The sequence below is a fragment of the Brachypodium distachyon genome, chromosome 1 (genome assembly GCF_000005505.3).
Source record: "Brachypodium distachyon strain Bd21 chromosome 1, Brachypodium_distachyon_v3.0, whole genome shotgun sequence".
NCBI lineage: Eukaryota > Viridiplantae > Streptophyta > Magnoliopsida > Poales > Poaceae > Brachypodium > Brachypodium distachyon.
Genome location: NC_016131.3, coordinates 29,799,281 through 29,825,877, shown reverse-complemented (window position 1 = coordinate 29,825,877; position 26,597 = coordinate 29,799,281). Strand labels below are relative to the sequence as shown.

Here is a 26,597-nt window from a genome sequence, read left to right as displayed (position 1 = left end):
TATTTATATTTCCAAAAAAAAAATACTTAGCGTCATCAGAGCATGTACAATGCAAGATGTTTAGAGAGATGCTTTTAAAAAATAAACCGAGATTTATCCAAGCACTGGTGCCTATTTCTATAGGATAGGTGCTTAAATAAGCACCAGTGTTTAAGAATAAACCGGTTTCCTAAGCACTAGCCTTTAGCACCTGCATTGAAGATGCTCTCACCGTTCTCATGGCACGATGGTTTGAAGTGTGGTGGTCCAGTTTGCGGAACCGCCCAATGACGATGCTGGGGTGGTCAGGGGCTTCAGTATCGGTGCGGCCAACAACTTCAGATGCAATAGGCCAAGACCGACGTGACAAAATCAAACCGCCATGTCAATCAATCATAGGGGCGTAACACATATAGGATCTAAAAGGACCACTGAACATAGTTTAGTACCTAAATGTGCATTTTCAAAGTTTTTTAAAAATTGAATAATGCATTAACAAATCCACGAGATAAAGAAGTCTGACAAAAAAAGGTGCTGCACTGACTCAAGCATTACCCTTACAATGATTAACACAACTAAAACTTTGCCAGCCCATGAGCAACGATGTTCCCACTCCTGTATTTTCAAAGATTTGATATTAACTTGGCACATTTACCTAAGAATAAGGACCGCTTGTGCATTTTACTTATGAAAATATCTATTGAGTTCAATATATTATACTCGTATTAGCTATTTTTTTTACCAGAATACTCGTAGTAGCTAAGTGCCCACACATTGCGGCTTAATTTATTAGTACTAGTATATTATTGTTAATCTAATATTCTCTCCGTACCAAAATAAGTGACGTTGATTTGTATTAGAATATATACGAATTCACGTTAGTTATTTCGGAACGGAGGGAGTAGTAAATGTTCTTCTCCATCTAGATTTCTTTCTTCCGTTTATTGGGGCATACTTTTAAAAAATGTTTTTAACTGCTTTAGGGACGTGCTAATTGTATTGGACTTAAGGGGTCCTAACTTTTGGAATCAGGAAGGCTATATTAGATTTGATTGGCCTAATCATTGAATTGGTCCTGTAAATCAAAAGATAGTAAAGATACAAATTTCGTTCATAGATGTAAATAGTTTCCTTTCACAATTGTTTGAAAACCGTTCATGTCGCATGACTACAATTTTATACGACTAATCAAGTTCGATGATCTCAGATGAAACTTATTCTATATTGTTTGTATGTTTGTGTAATAAGTACAAACTCCAATTTTTCTTTGTAAGTAGAAGAATGACATGATGATAGTAACAGTCAGTTTGTTTCCATGTGAATTAAGAAGTAAACTAGCCTCCATAAAAGAAAAGGAAACCGCTCTCCATCTCCATCTAGATCAGAATCCAGAGCCATCACCTTTCCTCTCCACCACTACGCCTTTCTTTTGCCTTTTCCTCTTCCTTTTCGTCCTCAGTCCTGACTCCTGAGCGAGCCAGTCCTGACCCACGCAAGCTCCAATCCGGACTCACAGCCGTGCCGTAGAGCTGCCGCCGTGCTCACCACCGAAGCCCAACCCCTCCGCTTCCCACTCCCGATCCAGCGCCCACTCCAACCTCAGCCGTCGCCTCCGCCTGCGAGCCCACGCCCACCTCTCCCACGGCGCCGCCTTGCCTTGGCCTCGCCCCCGCGGAGAGGAGAGCACGGCCAGCCAACCTCCCCGAGCGTCCGGATCGAGTCCCATCCTCCCCCGACAGCGGCCCCCGTCCGGATCAAGCAACTGGTCTTGGTGACGGGCGGCGACGGGAGGCAAGCTGCAGAAGAGGGAAACCGGGAAGGAAGAGGTACGTTGGTGGGAGGGAATGCTCCGATGAGTTCGTTGATGGATTTGGTATGGGGGAGCCGTTTCGGACATCTCTTGGAGTTGCTCTTAGTCTTAGGTTGTAGGACAAGCAACAGCAAACCGAAGGAATTTCGTCCCTCTTGTAGCTGCACCCCGCGGATTCCGCATCAATGCCGCAACTGTCCTCAGTTGATCTCCCCTTTTGTTAATAAAGAGTGCTGTTGCTCACCTGCCATGTCAACCAGAGTTAAAAGTATGACCCAAATGCGTTAGCGTCGTGTCAGTTTTAGGTAATATTATATTGTTCCTTCCATTTTTGAGTCGATATAAAGAATGATGGTCTGCTCTGAAAACAAGAACTTGTGCAAATGTTTTCATGTTTATTTTAGTGCCACCTATACTATGATGTTTTGAAGATGTTGGTGAATAGTTTCATGGCCTCCATATTGTCAAAGATATGAATCTGTTAACAAGAAAAGGAATAACATGCTTTCATTTGTGTTTCCAGGTTTTCATAGGTTCAGCTGTTCTACCAGAATAATATGCTCGGATGATTGCAGAGGGGAAACTTGCTAGATGTAGATTCTGAAGTCCGGCCTTTGTACCCTGTACACCTCGATCATGGCACCACGCAATAGATCTTCATCTAGAAGGCCTCTCTGGATCGTCGTATTGATTGCTCTTGTCTGTGCAATAGTTACTGCAGCTTATCTTTATAAACCCCAGCATTACACGGCTTGTTACCTGTCAAATTCCTGTAGTTCCAAGCCTCCTCCAGAACCTGCAAGGGTATACACTGATGACGAGATAGCTGCTCGGGTTGTAATAAGAGACATTATTCGGGCGCAGCCAGTTCAGTCAAAGAATCCAAAAATTGCTTTCATGTTCTTGACTCCCAGTTCACTGCCTTTTGAGAAGCTTTGGGAAAAGTTCTTCATGGTAATGATTTTTGGCTCTATTTGCAAAATTGCACTAAATACATCTTTGACTAGTCTTAACTGAAAATTTGTACACTCCGTGGATTTTGCATGACATGGTACTGATATGAATGTCTTCTCCAAAAACAGATTATTAATTATCATGCATGCTTTATTTGATACAAGAACTTCAAATTAATAGACCTACCTCATGAAGGAACTAAATTTGCTCAATTGCTCTGTTGCATGTGCATAAATACTGAATCTTGCTGTCTGGATGTACCTTTTCAGGGACATGAAGACAGATACACGATATACGTACATGCTTCAAGAGAAAGGCCAGTTCATACAAGTCCAATATTCGCTGACAGGGATATTCGCAGTGAAAAGGTAAGCGGCTAGAATTGATTTAGAGCTTGCCTTATTTTGTGTTTCTTAAATTGACTCCTTTTGTATAATTTTAATTGACGTAAGAAAGGTTTTCCCAGCTTCTCTATAATACAGACACCCACACTCTTTGGTTTCATGCAATGTTGCATTTTGTTGATTAAGACTTGGAGTCTGCTAATGCTGTTGGACCATTATGGTTAAGAGGCACTATCATGGCCTGTACAATTGCTTGCTGCCTGATAAGCATAGTGGATCCAAGATTGTTTCACAGTTTAACATTTTAATTGTTTAAGAAAGTATTTGTTTTTCTAAAAAGAAAGTAATAGTTCAATTTGCCTGTAGGTCGCCTGGGGTACAGTTTCTATGATTGATGCAGAGAGGAGGCTCTTGGCAAATGCACTGCAAGATCCTGATAACCAGCATTTTGTCTTGCTCTCTGAGAGGTTAGTCATTTCCTTTGTCCTCATCTAAATTTGCATTGCATATCCCTATCCTAATGCTTTGTTCTTATTACAGTTGTGTACCCCTGCATAACTTCGATTATGTATATAGTTATCTCATGGAGACGAACATCAGTTTTGTTGACTGGTAAGTGAACGTCATGAAGGTTATGTTACAGATGATTCTGTATAGAAGCAATTTATTTTTTTCCTAATTAAAGTTGAAAAAATGTTTCATTACAAATCTGTTGTTTCCTGCTAATCCATTATTGTTGCAAACATCGTAGCCTCTCTATTGACATGCCAAAATTATTATTTTTCAGTTTCGATGATCCAGGTCCACATGGAGCAGGTAGATACTCTGAGCATATGTTACCTGAGATTGTCAAGAAAGATTGGAGAAAAGGTGCACAGGTGATAGTTTGACATACTTGATTTCCTAGAAAGTTGAAGCCTCGTCTCCTTTAACTAATTCAAGTTACTCTGTCAAAATGAAATTGGTGGATTATCTAAAGCCTTATAAAAATAAGAAAAAAATAATAAGGATGAATTGGAAACTCTTTTTATTTATATTATATGGTAACCAAATGTTGCATCATGTTTCCTTTTCCTCACTTTCAATACTTTACATAAGTTTTTATGAATTTGAATCATCCTTTATCTTCTAATCTAAGCAATTGGCATGTTTTCCTATAGTCCAATATCCCATATTCTGAATTTCTGATGTGCTCCCCTCCTGCAGTGGTTCACAGTGAAACGGCAGCATGCAGTTCTTATTCTCGCTGACACTCTTTACTATGGAAAGTTCAAACGCTACTGTAAGGTAAAGATCAGTGAACTAGGAAGAAAACTGAAGCAAAGATCATGCTGTGCTTTTTCTTTAAGAATTAGACCTTAGTAAGATATGGATCATTTCGTAGGTAACTAGTAATAGTACATTTCAAGTATTAGATAAAATTTAATGCTATTGCATAAAGCTGTTTCAGCTAGTACTTGTTCTGTCTGCATGATATTGCTTAACCAACAGTGTCCAAAGCTCCTCCTTTTATTTCCATGGTCATGAGTGTCTAATTGCTCTTATGTTCTAAGTTGCATGGTACTGGGACGCGGGTACTGAGATATGGCATTTTCTAAAAACAGCTATATATATAGGATACTTAGGGTTGTGACACTCGCCACATAATAAGCCATCACCTTCCGTACCAAACCAAAGAAAAGCAGCAAAGAAATCAACAAACAACAGCAGCCAACGAGAAGCAGCAACCAACAAAAAACAGAGGGTGAGGGGAGAGTTGCCGGCTGCAAGTGTGGAGGCGGCACATGTAGAGGCGGAGGACACTAGGACAGGGGTGGGCAGCAGAGACCTGAGTGGTGGTGGAGATATAGCGGATGGTGATGGAGATTTAGGTTGCGTCAGGAGATCCAGTGCTTGGCAGCAGAGCGAGATGTGGGTGGCGGTGGCCTCTCCAGCCCAGGCACACGCTTGGTCTCTCTTTTACTTTCCTTTTGGAATTTCACAAATTTTTCATCAACTTGGGCTGCGCTTTGGCGCAAGTACCTTCCTTACACGCGTATCCCCCAAAGTAGCTCAATTATCTCATGTGTATCTAAATGGTTAAAAAAAGGGGATACTTTCAGATACATATCTCTGTGTATCCTGTACATGGATACATGACATGGCAGTTCTGAGCGTATCCGTGAAACATAGCTTATATTGTCTTCATTTTGGGGATTCTGTTTCATTTCTCATGATATTCACTTAGAATTGTTACTACTACCAACCTAGCTATTCATATCTGGATTTCAGATTCAGTTTCTGTACACTATTCAGCATTGTAGTCTAGTACTGTGAAGGGTAAACCACTAAAACATATAGTGGGCAAATATCGATACTGCACCAGTAAATATCTGTTTTGAGCTAGAAGTACTTCTTTTAATCAGTTTCCATGACCTATGGAATGCTTTCGTTCCCTTCCGCGCATTTCTGTGGTCATTACATTGTTCTCCTGCCCTGATTTCATGAATTTTATTTCGCCACTAATCTTTAGGTCATTGTACTTTGCAGCCTGGAAATGAATGGCATAACTGCTATTCTGATGAGCACTATTTGTCAACCCTATTTAACGTAAGCACCCAAAGGTCCTGAACTAAGTGTTTTGTTCACTAAACTCACCAGTAATATCATATTTCTATTGTGCCTGCAGATGGTTGATCCAACTGGAATTGCAAATTGGTCGGTGACTCGCGTTGATTGGTCCGAAGGGAAATGGCATCCTAAAGCTTATAGGGCTGTTGACACAAGTTTTGAGCTGCTTAAGAATATAGCTGTGAGATCTTTTTTGTACCTGTTTTAGTAAATTTGCGCAAAGTTCATAGTTTTGGGATTTATCTAACTGAATATGAAATGTTTGCAGTCCATTGACGAGAGTATTCATGTGACCAGCAACGCGAAGGTAGAGAGCACCTTGATCCTTTCCTCTCCTTGTCTTGGTTATTCAATCAAGTTGGGAACCACAAAGCTTGTAGTCACTTGTTTTTGCTTTCACATTTTTCTCAACCAAAAGGTTACGCATCATCATTTCTTGACGAAGGATCTAACAACTCTTGATGGTCTTGCAGCATCAAGTGCAGAGAAGACCGTGCATGTGGAACGGCATGAAGAGGCCTTGCTACCTCTTCGCGCGGAAATTTTATCCGGAGGCGCTCGACAATCTGATGAACATTTTCTCGAACTTCACCGTTATCTGAGGGATGGAGGAGGCCTAACAGGGTAGTCTCTGTTCTTGCCCCTCATTCTCGCCCACCGTGGCTCTAGCCTTGATGTATTGTACCTGGAGTTAGAATCTAGTCCTGATTCAGAGCGTTCTCAGACGGCACCTGACCTGTGCTGCTCTCTGAACCGAATATCTGGATGGTTTAGCGTATGTTTTACCTCTCGGAATGGCAGATTTTGATAGTGTAGAAAAGTGAAAAAAATATCTGGATCGTTCCTGACTAGTTGTAGCACTGCGGCAGACCAATGCTGACTGATTATTTTGTGTCCTCTTCTCCATTGAACTGATGCAGCAAAGGACAAAGGCAACATCTTCCACGCATTTGGATATCAGGGGCAGAGGGGCTGCAGTTAAAAAAAAAACTTTGCCAGGCGCCACAGCCGTGTCGGTGTGGGATCCCCTGGACCAAGCCAGCAGCAAGCAATCAGCGCGGTGATAATCTCAGGCTTTAGTTCGCTGATTTACCACACGTCCGTATTTGCAGCTTATAGTTAGCTGACTGGGTGTGCACAGCAAGTCAAAGCACGATCGAGATCAATCACAGGCTTTGTTTCGCAGCTTGGCTTAGTCCGCTGTAAAGGTATCTGCTAACCAGGCTTGCCGCTTGGTGGAGGGGCGTCTAGTACATGCGGTCTCGAGCTTATAAACCGTCCGACCGTTCCTCCCGTAGGCCGTATGGGACTAAACAAAGAAATACCTATACAGACCAAAATACGTAACGCGCTACGTACGTTAGTACATACTTGAAGCGGTCCTGGGCCCAATGCCCAATCTGAGTAACCCTATCTCGTATGGGACTAAACAAGAAGTACCTACAGTACAACCATCCCCTAAAAAAAAACCTACAGTACAACCTAAAATGCGTAACGTGCTACGTACGTACTCTATTTGTTTAAGACTACATCTGACTTTATTAATTCAGTGGAACCGAGTACAACGACAAATATTTCGGTTAAACCAAAAGTTACAAAAAAAAAAATCTTTGAAGCCCACTTCTCTAGCTTATTGACCCCACAGTTAGACTAACCTGTAGATTTCAGAGAGCCGCATGAGCCGCCCAACCAGGATAAGAACTTGAAATCCTTGAACGCGTGGTGGCCGGACAATACACCCCTCACAGATGCACATACACGGTTTTGTTTTCCAGCCGGCACGGGAGAAATTTCATGGCTGACAGTTTTCCCGACCATTAGCAGAGGGTATCCACGAGATATGCTCCCAGCCAATAACCCACGAAAATAGATAAAACCATGATTTTTCTGCAAATAAACAAAACACTCCGAAACCATGTATGGGGGTCACGATATCAGAAAATTGTCTGAAAATCCAAAAAATAGTCCACGAAAACAATTGAAACGGTGATTTGCTTCACTAGCCCTATAAGGACCGAAACCATGTACCGGGGGCACGATACCGAAAGTTCGGCAGAAAACCTAAAATACTTGGGCTGGACCAAAGTAGTGATGTTTTTGCACAGGAATAAAATGTCCCAAAACCTTGTACTGGTGGCACATGATATTGAAAAATCGATCAGAACCCCAAAAAACGTGGACTAGCCCACGACCATGCAAAACAATGATTTTTTTACAATGGCCCAAAATTAAAGGCTCGAAACCTTGTACCGGGGCTTACGATATGGAAAAATCGGTTGGAAACTAAAAAAATCGTGGTCTATGCACATGAAAAGGGCCAAAATAGTGATTATCCGCTCCCCCCCAAAGCGGTCCAAAAACGTGTACCCGAGCCCCGAGGTCACGATATCGGAAAAGGGAAAACCTGCCTAAAATCCAAAAGCATTTGCTATAGCCCAATAAAACAGACAAAACGATGATTTTTCTAATGCGGCCTGAAAACGTGTTGGGGATCACTGTTTTGGTGATTTTCCGCAATGGAGTAGAAACTAGACAGACTCAAAGCCGTGTACCGCGGGTCACAAATTGGGAGAATCGGCTGAAACCCAGAAATGTGGCTGCAGCCATGAAAACGACAAAAATGATGATTTTTTTCGCACACAAACAAAACGTCCCGAAACCGCTTACCGAGGTCCTGATATCGGATAATCGGCTAAAACCCCCCAAAAACATGGATTATAGCCCACGGAAACATCTGAAACATTGATCTTCTGCTCTGGTCCAAAAAGGCCTGAAACCTTGTACCGAGGGTCATGATATCGGAAAATCGACCAAAATACCAAAAAACGTGAAATATAACCCATGAAAACCACCAAAATAGTGTTTTTTCTGCACCTGACCAAAATGGTGCAAAACCGTGTGTGTGGTGGTGGGGGGGGGGGGGGTGGTCACGATATCGAAAAATCGGCCGAAAACCCCAAAAAATGTGGCTTTAGCTCACCGAAACAACCAAAGGTGATTTTTTTTTTCAACAGCCCAAAACCGTCCAAAAACGTGTACCGGGGTTAACGATATCCGAAAATTAGCCGAAACCCAAGACGTGTGGGCTATGGCCCATGAAAACTGTCAAAACGATGAATCTTGTGGACCGACCAAAAATGGCCCGAAACCATGTACCCACGGATATCGTACAATTGGCCAAAAGCCAAAAAAAACATGGGTTATAGCGCACAAATATGACAAAACGATAATTTTTGTCGTTCGACAAATGAAGGCTTGAAACTGTGCAATGGGGGTCACCATATCGCAAAAATAGCCCGAAACCAGGCCCAAAGAGAATCGACTATAGCCCACGAAAACAACCATAACAGTGGATTTTTGTGACCAGTTGAAAAATAGTGAAAACCCCTATACTTATGGTCACAATATTGGAAAATCGGTTGGAAACCTAAAGGACATTGAAATAGCCCACGAAAACGTCAGAATGGTGATTTTTGTCGACCGCATAAATACAGCCGAATACGTGTACCGGAGGCCACGATATTGAAAAGTCTGTTGAAAACCCAAAAATCTTTGGCTAATAGCTCATAAAAACGGTTAAAACGGTGATTTGTTTTGGCCGGCAATGAACGACGACCGTGAGGGGTAAACCATTAAACCATAGAGAGGGGAAATATCGACACTCCACCGGTCTGTTTTGAGCTATAACTATATTTTTTAATCAATTTCCATGACCTCTGAAATGCTTTAATTCCCTTCTGTGCATTTCGGTAGTCATCAAATTGTTGTTCTGTCCTGATCTCATGAATTGCATTTCGCCACTAACCTTCTGTCCATTGTACTTTGCAGCCTGGAAATGAATCGAATAACTGGTATTTTGATGAGTACTATTTGTCGACCCTATTTAACGTAAGCACCCAAAAGTCCCGAACAAAGTGTTTTGTTCACTTACTCAACAGTAATATCGTATTGCTATTGTGCCTGCAGATGGTTGATCCAACTGGAATTGCAAATTGGCCAGTGACAAGCGTTGATTGGTCCGAAGGGAAATGGCATCCTAAAGCTTATAGGGCTGTTGAGTGTTGGCACAAGTTTTGAGCTGCTTAAGAATATGACCTGTGGCAAATTTGCACAAAGTCCATGGTTTTGGGATTTATGTAGACATGAAGAGAGTATTCACGTGACCAGCAAGGCGAAAGGTAGAAAGCACTTTCCTTGTTTTAGTTATTCAAATCAAGTTGGGAACCACAAAGCATGTAGTAGTCACTTGTTTAGTTGTTTTGGCTTTCACATCCTGCAACCAAAAGGCTACCTATCATCACCGTCATCTCATCTCTTCTTGATGGAGGATCTCACAACTCATCATGGTCATGCAGCATCAAGTGCAGAGAAGACCGTGCAAGTTTTATCCTGAGGCGCTTGACAATTTGATGAACATTTTCTCGAACTTCACCGTTATGGGAGGAACGGAGGAGGCTCTAGCCTTGTTGTATTGTACCTGGTGTCAGAATCTAGTCCTGATTCAAAGCGTTTTTCAGACGGCACCTGATCGACCTGCTGCTCTCTGGACCGAATATCTGGGTGGTTAGCGTATGATTTACCTCTTTGAAATGGCAGATTCCGTTAGTGTAGAGTGGCTCTGTCCATGATACAGTACATACATGCATGCTGATGCTATCACGGACGGAGCCAAAAATTTGGCACGAGGAGGCGAAAAAATTTGAAGCCGCAAAGACAAACTCCATAGAAGTCATATAATCTTGATAATGATATCCAATGTATATATAGGCATAGCATAGCAAATAGAGTCTGATCTAAGAAGTCAAAAATATAAATGCAAATTACATTACCTTCGGCTGGAACTGGATGAGGATTTTCTGGTTCTTCACTAAGTTACACATCCTCTTGCCCTTCACACGGCTGAGCAGCCCCAGCTTGAGAAGTCCGAGAACTTCATGCAATTGGAGAGAAGAAGTTCAGAATATGCGGCCGATGGTTTCTCTTCCTCTTCATGTCTACGCAAGTATCAGTTTAACAACGAAGTAAATTTTACAAAAACACATATTTTGCGTCGAACTTCTCACGTAACCACGGTTGTGACTAATTGTCTAAAAAACCGCCACTTTTCAGACAAAGTTTATAAAAAACCTAATTCACCGGTTTATGCCATTTGACGGGCTTTTTGACATGCAGGGCCCACCAGTTAGGTGCCGCGCGTGTATTCTGACTAGATTAGTTTGCCACATAGACTTTCTTCCCTGTCTCACAAACAAACAGACGTTCATCCTTCATCGACCACCAATTTCACCACACGGGCTACGAAGAACACATCAATTGTGTGTACGGCCTCAGGCAGATCCGGTCCAGGACAACCACGATCGAGGGCCATGGTCGTCATGGAATCGAAGCCCGCTGCACCACGAGGTACAGCCGTACGGGTTGACCCGCGGTTGAGGGAGAGGAGTGGGAGGCCGCGGCCATCCATGAGAAGCAACTCGCCGGCAAAGAGGTTGGGACTGCGCGAGACGCGCGGAAGGCCAGCTCCTTGGCGGCGGCAGACTTGAGGCGGCGGCACCGCGCACCACCAGGGACGGAGGAGGAGTCGAGGCAGGGCGACAGGGTGGCCTGCGCGGCGGAGGAGTTATGGAATCCTTAGGTAGTACGAAGCAGTTTTTTTTACAGCTGCAATGGGGACGGGGAAGAAAGCTTACGTTGCAATGAATCGGGCCCAAGTGAAACGTGGCACCTCATTGATGTGCCACATATGCCAGAAAGCCTGTTAAATGCTCTAAACTGACGGACTAGGGTTTTTTTAGAAGATTTGCCGAAAAGTAGTGGTCTCTTGACACAATTAGTCACAATTGTGGTTACTTGACGCAAAATGTGTGGTTTTACGAAATTTATTTAAAAAATAAATTTATTAATATGTACACAATTCAGCAGTTCCTATGGTCTATGAACAACAAAATAAATTTCTTAATCTGAGTAGAAGTAGACTAGGAAGTAGATTAATCTGCTGCCTGCAGCCTGCTTGGTTAGGGAGAAAATTTGGGAATTGGGACGTCGCCACCTCGAGCGTGGTTAACTTGCTGCAGAAGTTATGGATTTGTGAAATATGGGTCCACTTAGGCGGGCGTCCCTTGCATTTCCAGGCACGAAGGGGGGTGGGGCAAAATTAGGTGGCCTAGCTTGTTTTTAAATCACATGACTAATCGTTCACTGGAAATTAACTTTTAACTTCACGTTTTCACTACTACAAAACGGTCTATATGCAACGACGCATTAGTAATGGGTCCGGCGGGACCGTTACTGATGAACAGAGCGGGCTCTACCCGTTCCCGCCAGCCATACATCAGTGGCGGTCGCGCGAGACGACCGCCACTGATGAACCATCATACCTCGCGAGTTACATCAGTGGCGGTCGGTTAAGAGGCGACCGCCACTGATGAACCACGCATCAGTAACGGTCGCCCTAACGCGACCGTTACTGATTTACCCACGATTATCAGTAACGGTCGCCCAATTCCGGACCGCCACTGATGATCGTCGCGGTTTAAATACGCTGGCAGAGCCGCAGCTGGTCGCGCTGCGCGTCGTAACGGACTAGCTGCGGCCCCTTCTTCTCCGGCGACGGCAGCGCTGCCCGACCGCGCCATGGCTGCCAACGAGCCCCCCAGGTAGCCCCTCCTCCCTCCCCCTTCCTCCTCTCTCCCCCCCGCGCCGGTGGCTGCCGTCTCCATGGCCCGCGGGCGGCCATGGCCGCCAAGCTCCATTTTTGGAGCTCCGGCGGCCGGCGAGCTTCGATTCTCGACCCCGAAGCTTCCCTCTCCCTCCCGATCTATCTCTCCCCCCCGATCTCTCTCGCCGGCCTCCAATTTCTCTCCGAAGTTCCACAATTTCAAATTTTTGAGCTCCGCGGCCGCCGGCCAAAATTCGGCCTCCTCGTCGTCGCCCGGAGCTTCCCTCTCCCTTGCGAGCTCTCTCTCCCTCCCGATCTTTCTCGTTGGCCTCCAATTTCTCTCCGAATGTCTCTAATTTCAAATTTTTAGTTAGCTCCGGTTAATTAATATCTTAATCCCCTTGTCAATGATTAGGCTAACTATTTTGCTTTGTTTGTTTTCTTGTGTATTGTGTTGTAGATCGAAGGACCGTTCTTGGATGTACGCCAAGGAAAGAATCAATGCTCGATGGATAACCGAATGGACGGTCTTTTTTGGAGTCGCGAAAGGTGATATGGAACGAAATGGACTTGTGATGATGCGTTGTTCATGTCGCAAATGTGGAAACACATGCATGATGAAGCTTGAAGATGTTCAGATGCACGTGCTGGCATCGGGTTTTATGAAAGGTTATTCTCGCTGGACTTGTCACGGGGAGGATGCGGTTGATGTCGGTAGCGGTAGCGAAGATGATGATGTCCTGCGGTATGATCTGGCAAATGATTCCGAGGAAGAAACAACGGTTGATGAGGAGGCTAATGTGGAAGGTGAATGAGCTCCACGTGGCGGGATTACCGAAATGCTAGATGACCCGTACCTACGGGACCAGCTGGAGGATTCCGAAGATAAGGCAGAGTCTGCTCAGTTCAAAAAATTGTTGGAGGACGCAAACACACCCTTGTATGATGGAGCTGGGAAAGAAAACAACGTGCGCGAAGTGACGCTCGAACTTTTGAGGCTGAAGGCAGCATCATGCTGGTCAGATAAGGGTTTCACGAACTTGTTGAGTTACCTTGCTTCGGTTTTTCCACAGCCAAACAAGTTGCCCAAGAGCACATACGAGGCGAAGAAGATTACATGCCCGCTTGGATTAGATTGCGTGAAACATCATTCATGTCCAAATGACTACATGGTATACATTAGAGAGTACGAGAACCATGAGAGCTGCCACATATGCGGTGCATCGAGATACAAGAAGAAAAACGAAGAGCTGGCGAAGATGATGGGGAAGAAGTGATGAAGGGCAGGCCGGCAAAGACTGTCTGGTATCTTACGGCAGGTGGCCGAGTTGAGCGTTGGATGCAGAACGTTAAGGGCGCGAGGTATCTCGTCTATCACGATCCGGCGCAGGCTGCATTCGATCCTGACGGGCACTACCGTGTGGAGGAAGCTGGGATCCTAAGACACCCTACCGATGGGACTCAGTGGACGAACTTCGACACGGCATTTCCTGATTTCAGGGCAGAGCCCAGAAACCTGAGGCTCGGTCTCAGCACTGACGGGATAAATCCTTTCGGAAACATGAACAACAAGCACAGCACATGGCCAGTGATCTTGTTTGTGTACAACCTTTCTCCATGGTTAATCATGAAGAGAAAGTACATCCATATGTGCATGCTCATACAGGGTCCAAAGCAGCCGGGAGCTGACCTAAATGTGTATCTGCAGCTAGTGAAGGATGAGTTGAAGCGGCTTTGGAACCCTGGGAGAGTGGTTTGGGACGCAAACAGGAGGGAGTACTTCATGATGAGAGCAGCGCTTCTGACCTGCGTGCATGACTACCCCGCGAATGGAAATACTTCATGCCAGGTGAGACATGGGTACAAGGCCTGTACAAAGTGCGGGAAAAACACGACATCGAAAAAGTTGCCCGCTTCATCCAAAATTGTTTACATGGGCCACCGAAAGTGGTTGGATGCTAAAGACCCTTGGAGGGATGTTAAGGAAAGGTTCAATGGGAAGACAGAGCATGGGACAGTGCCGAAGGAGAAGTCTGGTATGCAAATCCTCGAAATTGTGAACAATCTTGAGGTTGTCCCTGGAAAGATTGCTGCGAAGAAATATAAGAAACCTGAAGGCGTCGTGTGGAAAAGGAGGTCTGTATTCTGGGACCTGGAGTACTGGGCACATTTAGAATGCCACCATAGCATAAATGTCATGCACGTGGACAAATATGTATGCAACAACGTGCTGGGGTTGCTGATGAACATTTCAGAGAAGACGAAAGATGGACCCACTGCACAGAAGGACCTGAAACTCATGTCTATCAGGAAAGAGTTGTGGGGCAAAGATAAAGTGTCGGCAGCCGACAAGAATGGTTTCGTGACGGTGACCACGCGGTGTCGTCTTGCATGTTACAACCTATATAAAGACGAGTTGCATAGGATGTGCCAGTGCCTGCAGGGCATTAAAGTCCCATCGAGCTACTCGTCGAGCATCAAGCATCTAGTTGACATGAAGAGTCACAAGCTATCTGGCATGAAGTCTCACGACAACCATGTCATACTCACTCAGTTACTTCCAGTCGCAATTAGAGGTATCATGGAGCCGCACGTAAGGGAGACAATTATGAAGCTTTCTGACTTCTTTGACAGCATCTCGCAGAAGTCAATCACCGTTAGACGATGCCAGATACTGAAGGATAGTATGATACAGATTCTGTGCGAGCTTGAGATGTTCTTCCCTCCATCATTCTTCGATATCATGGTTCATCTAATGATCCACATATGCGATGAGATCTTGTCCCTAGGGCCCTCGTTCCTGCATAACATGTATGGCTCTGAACGATACAACAGGGTTCTGAAGCGGTACGTTCGTAACAAATCGCGTCCGGAACGTAGCATCGTGGAAGGCTTTAGGGCAGAAGAGTGCATCGAGTTCTGCACGGATTGGTTGGCCGATCAGAAATCAATAGGTGTTCCCGAATCACGGCACAAGGGCACGCTCAATGGCGAAGGTGGCCTTGGACATACATACCTTAATATCTATGGAAGAGGAAGAGAAACTGACTTTGAAAGAGCACATTTGGTTGTGTTGCAAACTGCCGATTGCTGCCGGCCTTATCAGGAAATGCACATGGAACAACTGCGAAATAAAAACCCTAAAAGAGGAGAAGTCTGGATCCACTGGGATCACAATAAAACATTCGCAGTGTGGCTGAATTATCGGTACAGCAGGAAGACGACCAATGTATCAGAAGAGATGGTTGCATGTTTGTCACGGGAACCTGCTTACCACGTCTCTACTTGGCAATCATATGCGATCAACGACTATAACTTCTACACTGCGTCTCAAGACCGTAAAAGCACGTATCAAAATAGTGGTGTAGTCATGACTTCTGAGACCGCGACCGACGACAACAGCAAAACCAAAGCGTTCTTCGGCGTTATCGAGGAGATCTGGGAATTGGAGTACTCGACCACAAAAATCCCAATGTTCCGTGTAAGATGGACCAAAGGTGACAAAGAAGAAAGTCACAGGTTCACGACGATGATGCTACCTCCTGAGATCCCTCGTGAACAAGTTGACGTGAGAAAAATCCAGGCAAGAGAGTAACCATGGGTCTTTGCTAAACAATGCAAGCAGGTATTCTACATAGAGGATCCGGCAAATAAAGGCCGCGTCGTAGTAAGAAGAGGGAAAAAAAGCATTGTTGGAGTGGACGGAGTTACTTCACAAGAAGACTACGAAGGTTTCCATGATCCGACGACTGCCGCAGATGATGAAGAAGCGGAATGCACGATATTAACGAGGAAAAGGAGAGGGAAAAGAAGAAGTGATGGGAGCGAGAGCGAGAAAATACCACAAAAACCCTACCTCAGAAGCAGTTGTGCGAGGACTCAAGTTATGACTTACCGAAGGAAGGAGAAGCACTAGTAGTCACATTGTAAAATGTACTCGTACTGAATCTTAATGCAAACTTTGTACTAAGTGAAATTATTGGTGATCGATGTAATTTTGTGTGTGCATGTGATGAATTTTTTGAATTTAATTTAGCACATATACTAGAGAAATGCATGAATTTATTCATCAAACATTAAATACATGAATTCCATGATGTACAAATGCTAGAGAATTCGAGTCCATGTCCTATACTCATCAGTAACGGTCAGGCTTCTACGCGCCTGTTACTGATGAGTAGATGGGCATTGCACTTCGACGGACATCAGTGGCGGGCGCTTTCTAGCGCGACCGTTACTGATGATTGAAGGATCATCAGTAACGGTCGTCTCCCTTAGCCGCCCGTTACTAATGTGCATGGGGTATATAAAGGAACACTTCACAAAATCTAGGGTTATTCCACCCGCGAGTCCTCAACACACAGAGCGACCAGCAGTGGACGATTAACCCTAGGAGAGGCGAAGTGCTGCCGGATTTTTTCGCCGCCGCCGCCGCCGTCGACCCCGAGCCCGTCGACCCCAACTGCCGCCACCTCGAGCGCCATCGTCCCCGAGCCCCACGTCGAGCGCCGTCGTCCCTGAGCCCGAGCCCCGCGTCGAGCGCCGTCGTCCCCGATCCTGAGCCTCGTCCTCGCCTCCACCCCCAGCGCCGTCGACCCTGATCGCCGCCACCCCGCACCGCCTTCTCCCTCCTCCCCGAGCGCCGCCACCCCGCGCCGCCGTCTCCCTCCTCACCAAGCCCGCGCCATCTTCGTCCTCCCCGAGCCACAGGTGCGCGCCTCCTCTGCCTCCTTCTCCTCTGCCTCCCTCCCTCTCCTCTGATTTAGCTTCATTCAGGGTTAGGGTTAGGGTTAGGATTTGTTCCTGTTAATTTAGGGTTAGGATTTGTTGCTGTTAATTTAGGGTTAGGGTTAGGATTAGTTGCTGTTAATTTAGGGTTAGGATTTAGGATTTCTTGCTGTTAATTTAGAGTTATGATTTAGGAAAAGAAGCATGTTAATTTAGGATTAGCATGGTAGTTTGTAGTAGTGGATAATTGAGTTAGATGGGCACAAATATTGTGAATTTGATATAGGGTTAGTACATTGTAGGGTTAATTTAGGGTTAATACATTTCCCACCACACATGATAGCATGTATACATTGTGAATTTGATATAGTATTGAGTTAGATGGGCACACATATTGTAATAGCTAATTTGTTACATGCATACATTTTATTTACCATTGTAATTTTTTATATATAGCACACATGAGTATATGCATTTGATAATATATAGCACACATGAGTATATGCATTGTAGTTTTTTATATGCTATATACATGATGTTTTATATGCTATATACACATGAGTATATAGCGGTTTTATATGCTATTTTGGAGAATTGAGTAATGAATTGTGGGCCCGACCATCATGTCGGGTCATTGGAGAAGGGGCCGGCCATCGTGCCGAGGGGGTACATATGCGGGTGGGTTTTTTATGCAGGTTTCGAGCTCCTAGTAGAGAAAAATTGCTAGTTTTTTAGCATATGTCATGCCGAAATTTTCGGCCGATATATATTTGATGGTTTTGATGGCATAGGTACGAAATGGACAAGAGTAGCCAGAAACCAGTTCTTGATCGGGAGGAGGTAGATCGTGTCGATCAAGAGCATCGGGTGAGCAAATTGCCAGCTCTGGCTCAGGTAGCTCTCGTTCAGAAGAGCGCGACAACGAGCGACGGGTGGAAGAGAGTAACCCGCAACCTTCTGAAACTCCCGCTAAGAAGCCAAGGAAGAAGACGCCGAGGGGGAGCCACAACTTGAAAGAATTTTGTTACGTGGTCACCCGGCACTCTGAGAGAGGCCGCCCGGAGTCGCCTTAGAGGGCACAAAAGGCCTTCGCAATGACCTGTGGAGCCATTGCAGGTAAGTATTGCTAGATCACCGACGAGTGGGGTGACATCTCCGAAGTCGTTAGAAACACGTGCATCGCGGACGTTGCAAGGAGGTTCCAAGTCACCGACGAGTGGCGCGAGCGATTCCTAGCGGCCGTCAACATAGCAGTGCGCAATGGACATGCTAATTGGAAAACCACCTCTAGAAAGTGGATGGACAAACCCTACGAGATCATCAAGAAGAAATGGCCGTCGGTAACTGATAAGGCCGAATGGGAAAAATTCAAGAAGGAATCGTCTCACCCTGCCTTCATTGCGAAGAGTGAACGTATGAGGGCGTTGCGCGCGAGGAAGCCCTTGACCCACAGGCTAGGGAATGCAGGGAAAGAGGGAAAGAAGAAGGTCTGGTGCAAGCAGAACCGAGTTCTCGAGGCGGCAAACAGGGTGCCTCCAGTGCATGACATGTTGGAGGACCAACGTGCTAGAGAATATGCACGTCAGCACATGACACCCGAGGAGTGGGCGGGCATTGAGCCAATGCAGCCGCCTGTTAAAAATTTTACGGTAAGGGTTCACGTGCAGTTATTTGTTTTCGGCGTTAATTATGACACTCCTGATCCATATAGACTCATGTCCTGTCTTATCTGATAACAGGAAAATGCCCACAAATGAGAGGAGAGCAAGAGGTCAGAAACCTCTGACAACTCCGTGCAGAGCAAGAGGTGGGAGTCGGCTGTGACCGCCGGCTTGCAAAAGGCGGAGCACACGGGCCGTGTTCTAGGAGAAGGCAAAGGGGCCTGCTGGGATGATTATTTCCCGCCTGTTCTGAAGCGAAGCAAGGTCCAGAAAAAGCTCCCTGCTTCTGTTGAAATAATAGAAGAAGCTAAGGCGGAGGCGCGAGAGCAGGCATCTATCGTGTCTCAAGAGGTGTCGCGGGAATATGCAGTGCAAGCCGTCCATCATTTGGTATCGGCATTGGCCAAAGACCACCCCGCCCTTGACGCCATACTCAGGGGAGGAGTAGAAGATTTGAGGAACCTCCTTTCTCCTCTTCCTCCTCTTCCCCCGCGAAAGAGCACCCCGCTGAAGAGCAGCGCCGCCTCCGACACACGTATGGACGACGAAGACACCTACACCCCAGGTTACAACCCGGCTCCTAGCATGGGCAACCCCCCCGCTAGCCAATCGGACCCAAGCGAGGGCATCCGGGATAACGATTTGGGTCCGAGCGACAACATCCTTGTAAGCATACTTTTCGAACTCTTTTTCACTACTTACCTTCATGAATAAAGATCCTACACACATATGCCTTCTTCTTGTTACGCGCAGGCACCGGTGAAGTGTCGTATCCACGTTGACAAGCCTGGGAAGCCTGTAGGCGCCATTGGCCGCCTGATGCCCAGACAATCACCGCCACTGGTGCACGGCATTCTTATGAACGGTGCACAAGTGAGTGTGATGGTGGACTCCGTCGTCGAGGAGCATCGGGATTATGCTATCCCGCTACCTCTGGAGGAAGGCGTGGATACCTAGGCGGTTGTCCAAACTACCGCATTATGTGGCCTAGGAGCTTGTATCTCTCTACAACCAGCGCCGGCCCTCTATGACTCCATCTCCCTCCGCCCACAAAGGTACTTCTCATTCGCCGCTCGGCCTTTCCCCTAGGATACTTCCTCCTGTCGATGCCGGCGGAGATGAAGAGCGGGCAATGTTGATGCCTGCACAGCTCAAAGATAGCCAGACCACAGGGTCAGCACAGGCTGGAAGCGTCCCTCCTACCTTCTCTCTCTTGGGTGCCGCTGAGTCCATGGGTGGCCGCAAGATCGATGACAAGTACAAGGTAGAGGAGCAGAAGGCATGGGACAATAAGAGGAGGCATAAAAAGAGGGAGCGCGGCGGCAACACCATCAAGGAGTTCTCCAATGTCACTCAAGATGAGATGCACTATGTGCCTGACATAACTGGAGTCTGGGAGGACAATAGGCCTGACATTCTCATCAAGAACCCATATCAAGGCCAGAAATTCAAAGACGGATCCTATTTCGTGGCTAGGGAGTTTGACCGGGTGCTTATTTACTATCCTGGAAGACCGATGGTCACCGAAGATTCCTTGCGTGCCGTGTCCAGAGAGATGCAAGAGCTTCATCAGTTCTACATGCAAGCATCAGCTGGTTCTCAACAGCATGCCCAACAGATCAATGTTCGAATCCCAAAAGACTATGACTTCTTTGACCAAGAAAACGGAAACATTCAGGAACGTCCTATCACCTTTGGTGTGGAGTTCAACAAACTGTTCCACCTCTTCAACCACCAAAAGCTTGATATCAACCTCTTAAGGCTGTGGTCTGCCTACCAAATAAGAGAACTGCGGCGAATGGAGGTAAAAAAAGTAGCCATTCTAAACCCCGCGATGTTTAATTACGGTGCCATCAGTCTTGAGCCAGAAAAGGATGCCTCAAGAACCATGGCATCCAAATACTTGATGGCATGTCTCGAGAAATATGCGGACCACGACTTTATCCTCTTCTTCCTTAATTTGGAGTAAGTTCAACTTTATATATGGAACCGTTTGTTTTTTCTAATTCAATCTTTCTTATACACTCTTAGATACTAAAAGTTTGTTTCTTCTGAAAACAGAGACCATTGGGTCACATTACTCATTTGTTTGCCTTGGTCCGTGGTGTACTACTTCGATTCACTACTTCCGAAGAAGGGTGTTCGAGGTAGGTTCTGAAAACCCATTAAATCACTCATTAACACTGCTTGAAAAGTGGCGACTAAGAGAAAACTAGCCGGTAAAGGATATAAAGACGAGCCTCACCATAACCACAGGTTCCCTTGCCAGCAACAGCCGCAAGGCAGTGTGTTCTGTGGCTACTACTGCTGTCACATCCTTATGGAGAATGCCAGCATGTTCAAGCCTGAGTGGAAGGGGTCAGTCGCGGCGATGGAAGAGTACTGGCGGCCCCGAATGACAATGGGACACCGACCTAAATGGGTCGTCTATAACATTCGCCCATCTCATCAACAATGAGGTCATCAAGCCTAGTGAGGACTTCTACGAACGCGTGGAACAAGTGGTGTCTAGGGTTTACCCACGACAATAGCTTCAAACTTGAAATGAGATACATTTGTATTTTTTATATACTTCTATGAAATTTTGACACTTTGTAATCAATGTGGTGAAGTGAGATACTTTTGTATTTTTTATATACTTTAAATGGTGCGGCTTTATATACATTTGTATGCTTTAGATGTGATGTGATGTGACGTGGCTTTATTTGTATTTTTATGTGCTGTGGTGTATATACATTCTGTGCTGTGCTGTATATAATTTTCTGTGATTTTAATTATTATTTTAAATATCGAAAATGTAACCGACGCTGATGTGGCAACGCGACCGGTCCTGACGTGGGTGGGAGCACTGATGTGGCAGGATAACGCCGGTGGCGCCTGAGGACTGGGGTACATGTCAGCGTGTGAATTCGTTATTTCGGTTCAGTCAATATGGTCTTCGAAAAATACAATGTATATAAACACGGTTTGATTATGATAATAACCGAAAACATGTGATCTGAGGACTGCGACAGTCGAGCGTTTGCGCTAGTGTGCGACCTCCGGCGTGACGTGAGCCGCTCACATGTTTTCTATATCTTATATTTTTTTAATTTTTGCGAACAAGAGCAGCTCACATGTTGAGTACTTGAGTCCTGCATGCATGCGTTGATTTGAATTTTTATGTTTTAACTTTCAGACCATTTGCTCTAATTAAGTTCCGTGTTTGGACGAGACCTTCAAAGCATCCGACATAATTCTTTTATCCATGAAAGTTGCCACCAACTAAATAACGAAGTTATCACCGGAATGGTAAGAAGTCACCATAGATTACTCTATTTGATTTGTTTAAGAGACTAATTTGAGGCTTAAGCAAAAAAAATATTGAGGCATCTCTTACATTACAGTTGTAGTTGTAGCATCTGAACTCACGCACTAAGACACGTCACACGCACACGTTTCGAAGCCGTTTCATTCATAGGGAAACGCAATTTGATTGTCTGAACAGTAAGGACATCTTCAACGGGGTGATATTATAGCCGTTACTAACAAGACAAAGATAGAAAATTTCATCCGTAGTAACTACTCCTCCAACGACGGTTTCTTTGTTCTGATACCAAGAGTAGCATGAGCGAGAGAGACTCGGAGGGTTGATTGGGCTGATTGATTTATTAAATGGAGTGGGGCCTGCTGAATCGCTTTTCTTCGTAACCGACATAGCTCCAACAGAACATTTAATCGATACTTCGTCTTGGTTTCTGTGAGGTGCTCGTTACTGCCCCAAGATACGGTTTCATACTTTTTCCTCCCAATTTCATGTCCACGTCACTCTAGTGCCGACATGTCCTGTTTTAGTAATTGTATATGTGGACTGTTGGAGATGCCCTAAGCCTAAGGCTTCAATCGTGCAATTGATCGAAGAATCATACAGCAATGCAGGCTTTGTTTTTGATTTTCTCCCTTAAGTGGGCTGACCGCGGTATAGGCGTTGCCCTTTTTTCTCCTGCTATCACCGGCCTTCCCTTCTTTTCTTCTGCATATCCACGTTAATCATGGACGGATTAACAGGCGATTAGTATAAACTAGCAGGTGTGCCCGCGCGTTGCTACGGGTCAACAAAATCACAAACTACTTATTTTTATTTTTTTGTAGGCAACTCATGGTGCTGTCGAGGTCGGCATGCAGGTGTGGTGGCGTCGGTTATAAGACGGAGTAGGAGAAATCGTGAAAAAAAACTGGAGGAAAAGAAAATAACGGGCAGTGGCATATTGGTTGTAATTTTAACGAAATTAACCTACGGTGGCGACCATACCATCACCACCAATTCCAATTTAATATATTGGTATAGATAAACTTTGGGGTCCTAAAAAAGTGGGGGCCTTGTGCCATCATCCACTCTGCCCTTGTCACTCTACAGGCCTGCTATAACATGTGGTCTAGATTTGAAGTGGCAACCCCACTCGCCGTCGGCCGTGATGCCGTCATGCACAGGTAGCCGTCGACCGTGATGACCGGAGCTCCTCATCCGCCGGGAGCCGTGAATGCCTGGCCCTCTGACGCCACCTCGCCCTTCCGACCACGCACCACTGCCGATCATCATAAGCAACAACACAGCCGATTCTCTGTTCCTTGCCATGCACCGGGTTATTTCATTGTTTCAAACTGTATTCTCACACTGCATGAATTTTAGATGGAAGAAATCATATGTTTCAAACATTACATATCTAATTCCGCAAATTTCTGTACATATCTCACTCCACAAATTTCTGTTTAACATTCAAAAGAGCAAAGATTTCATGTACATTCAATTGACTTGGGTACAACAAAAATCAAGCATTTATTTGTACATTCACCAGAACAACAACCATTGCAAGTTTGCAACATTTTTCTGTACAGCCAATAGCAGCTCTGGGATACAGCTAAGAGGAGACACCAGGTTCAGCAGACAGCAAGCACCATAACTCGATTCAACAAACAGTGAGCATCCAACTCGATTCAACAAACAGTGAGCATCCAATTCGATTCAGCCAACGGGGAGCAAGCGCCAGGGCGCCGTCGTCCGGCCGTTGCGTGGGGCCACCACCGCCAGAGCATGGGGATGCCGCCGGCTCATGGGGCGTCGCCCAGGCACTTAGCGGCAGTCCGCCTATGGTTGCAAGTGGGCTCCTACTGAAGTCCCACTTCTAGTTGAATTTTTCAATATTAGTTTAAATTAACTAGAATTGGGACTTAAGTAGGAGCCACTTGCAATCCTAAGTTCGCCTGCCGCCCGAACCTGGGGGCATTCTGCCTCAATCAGAATCTGGCTCAATCGAAAAGGACCGTGTGCGAATAAATCAACGACGGAACTCGCATCGCGCCATAGGACCAGAGCGCTGACATTCGTTCAATTCAAATTTTGATTTTCAAAACTCTCTAAAAAGTGAAAGTTGATAAAATTGAAACTAAAAGCTGGAAAAAAAGTGAACATGAAGAAAAAAGTTGGAAGAAAAAACACAAAAAAGCTGTCGGAACAACCGTAATGCGTCTTCTTAACATAAGACGTCTTCTGTGCAGCTTTATTACCATAAGGCGTCTTCTTAACATAAGGCGTCTTCTCTAAAACTAAAAGCTGCACAAAAAAGTGAACATGAAGAAAAAAGTAAATATAAATATATTTATTTATATTTATTACCAGATGGTTATTATTTATTACCAGAACTTATGATAACGTTTGACTAGACCTTCGTTACTCCCTCCATTTCTTAACATAAGGCGTCTTCTGTGCAGTTTGGGTTGCAAAGTGTTCGGGTCATGTGGCGTCATGGTTCGCGTGCGAGTGGTGGATGTCGAGACAGCGGTCCCAGAAATTGGCGCAACAGCTGTGGTCTGTGAGCGATCATCTTGTGTAGCTTGGGCCGCAAATTGTTCGGTTCGTGCGACGTTGTGGCTTGCACGTGAGTGGTGGATGTCAGGACGGCGGTTCTAGACCTTGGTGTGATCTGTTGGAGTTTCTATTGTTGGATGTTACTATCTTACTAACCAAGAAACAGAGGAAGTTATGCATACATAACAAATCTGTAATGACACAGGACCCATCATAATACTGCCACATGAGAGGTCATAAACATAATACTAACAAACTTAAGTTTAGTACGTAATACAAAACACATGTCTTAACGTCTTAAACATATTCACAAACGTAACTTGATTAAACAATAGATACGGCATAAACATGATATGACATAGGTTCTATGGCCCCCTTCTGGACAGCTTCTTGTATGGCTTTAGGTCCCAGGAAGCCATAAGCCATCTAGAAGGCAAAGCTTCTTACCTGCTTACCTCGGAAACCCCTTCGTTTGTGGTAGCCCAGCTTAGGAGATATAACAAGAAACCAGCAAATACATACTTCTTTGAAAGTGAAACTGCATCCGCCTCAATTTGTTTCGAGAGTTTCTCATATTGTCTTCATAAAGTAGTAGAAGAAAACAGCAAAAAGGATAATATTAGGACCATGTTAGTTAGATCAAATAACAGTTCAACTCAACATTCCAGCTTCCAGTACAGGAACATCATATTGTAAATATCATGTGACCTAAATAAAACAAGAATAAACCGTAAACCCTTTACCTGAAAGATGCCATAACTTCATCAATCTGATTGGCCATCGATTCTGCCGCAGATGAGTAATACTCATATCTAGCAGATACAAGATCTTCTTTTCCAGGAGTTGTGGGTTTGAGATTGTTCCCACCCTGGAAGCTCAATAGTGAAACAAAATGAGTGTGGGATGGATCTAAATTTGAATAAGTAGACTCCCCTTGCTGTAGTTCTAACATTTACATACCGTCTTATGTGCAAAGGGAAAAGAAGAAAGTTTTCATGACAACACAATGGATCTAAATTCAGAATGCTTATGATATGTGACAAAACTCTCTGAAAAGTGAAAGTTGATGAAATTGAAACTAAAAGCTGGAAAAAAAGTGAACATGAAGAAAAAAGTTGGAAGAAAAAACACAAAAAAGCTGTCGGAACAACCGTAAACAAGTAACTTTGAATATGAATGCAAAGATATCAATTTGTTTCAAAACATATATTTATAGACTAATTCTTGGTCAAAGACTCGACCAACGAAAACAAAATAAACCAAGTTTAGAAACAGAGTGAATAGTTTTTCTTGTTTTCGGTTATGGTTAGCAAAACAGCTAACCTGGATCATAAGTTTAAAACCACAAAACAAAAGATGCGGCCGGAGTACGGAGGAAAAATGGTTTTATTTTATTTTGGTCGGTCTTGAAGTAAGGTGATATGTTTATTCACTTGAATATTTGATTACATTTCAGTAGTTTTGTTAGATTAAATTAAAAATTGAAACATGTGCCAAAAAAATTATGTGTTGCTCACAAGTTCACTTCAACTTTGGTTTGTTTGGTTGTTGTCCAAACCGAACCAAAATTGATGGTTATTATTTATTACCAGATAGCTATATTTTAATATAAAATCGAAGTAACCGAATGCACGCCCTGAATGCACGTCTACCGCGAGAACCATCTTGTTGTTACCGAAATGGGTACTCCCTCTTTTCTGGTATACCGTGCTTAGGCACTGTTTGTTCGGGTTTCAGCTTCAGCTTTTGCTGCTTCTAGCCATCTAAAAAGCACTTCTCCCACTTACACATGAAGCGGAGAAGCAAGTCCGGAGGTGTTTCCGGCAGCTTCTGGAGGAAAGCACCTCCCGACGTGCTTCTTGGCTTCATGCGTAAACGGAAGAACTGATTTTTAGAACGCTAGAAGAACCAAAAGCTGAAGCTGAAGCTCAAACAAACATGGCCTTATCTTCGAAGTACCCAAATTTCACTATACAAGGCCTTTCTTTCCTCCGAAACTCTCATCTCA

The 26,597-nt window shown here is 44.7% G+C and overlaps 1 protein-coding gene across 1 annotated transcript; it reads left to right on the top strand.

The window, feature by feature from the left end:
• Window positions 1-1,363: 1,363 nt before the first annotated feature.
• On the top strand, window positions 1,364-6,595 carry LOC100843748. Its single transcript, XM_003563458.4, has 11 exons — window positions 1,364-1,805; window positions 2,313-2,743; window positions 3,013-3,111; window positions 3,454-3,554; window positions 3,628-3,699; window positions 3,875-3,965; window positions 4,294-4,374; window positions 5,617-5,676; window positions 5,756-5,878; window positions 5,966-6,004; window positions 6,171-6,595. Exons 2-11 carry the CDS (start codon window positions 2,426-2,428, stop codon window positions 6,297-6,299), a joined length of 1,113 nt encoding a protein of 370 aa, XP_003563506.1. The 5' UTR covers window positions 1,364-1,805; window positions 2,313-2,425; the 3' UTR covers window positions 6,300-6,595.
• The last annotated feature ends 20,002 nt before the right edge of the window (window positions 6,596-26,597 follow it).

What these genes read in the sequence shown, in the direction of transcription:
- LOC100843748 (XM_003563458.4), top strand. Translation starts at nt 2,426, where the DNA reads ATGGCACCACGCAATAGATCTTCATCTAGAAGGCCTCTCTGGATCGTC. An exon ending in AACATCAGTTTTGTTGACTG is followed by an intron (nt 3,700 to 3,874) that starts GTAAGTGAACGT and finishes ATTATTTTTCAG; the next exon opens with TTTCGATGATCCAGGTCCAC. An exon ending in AGTTCAAACGCTACTGTAAG is followed by an intron (nt 4,375 to 5,616) that starts GTAAAGATCAGT and finishes TGTACTTTGCAG; the next exon opens with CCTGGAAATGAATGGCATAA.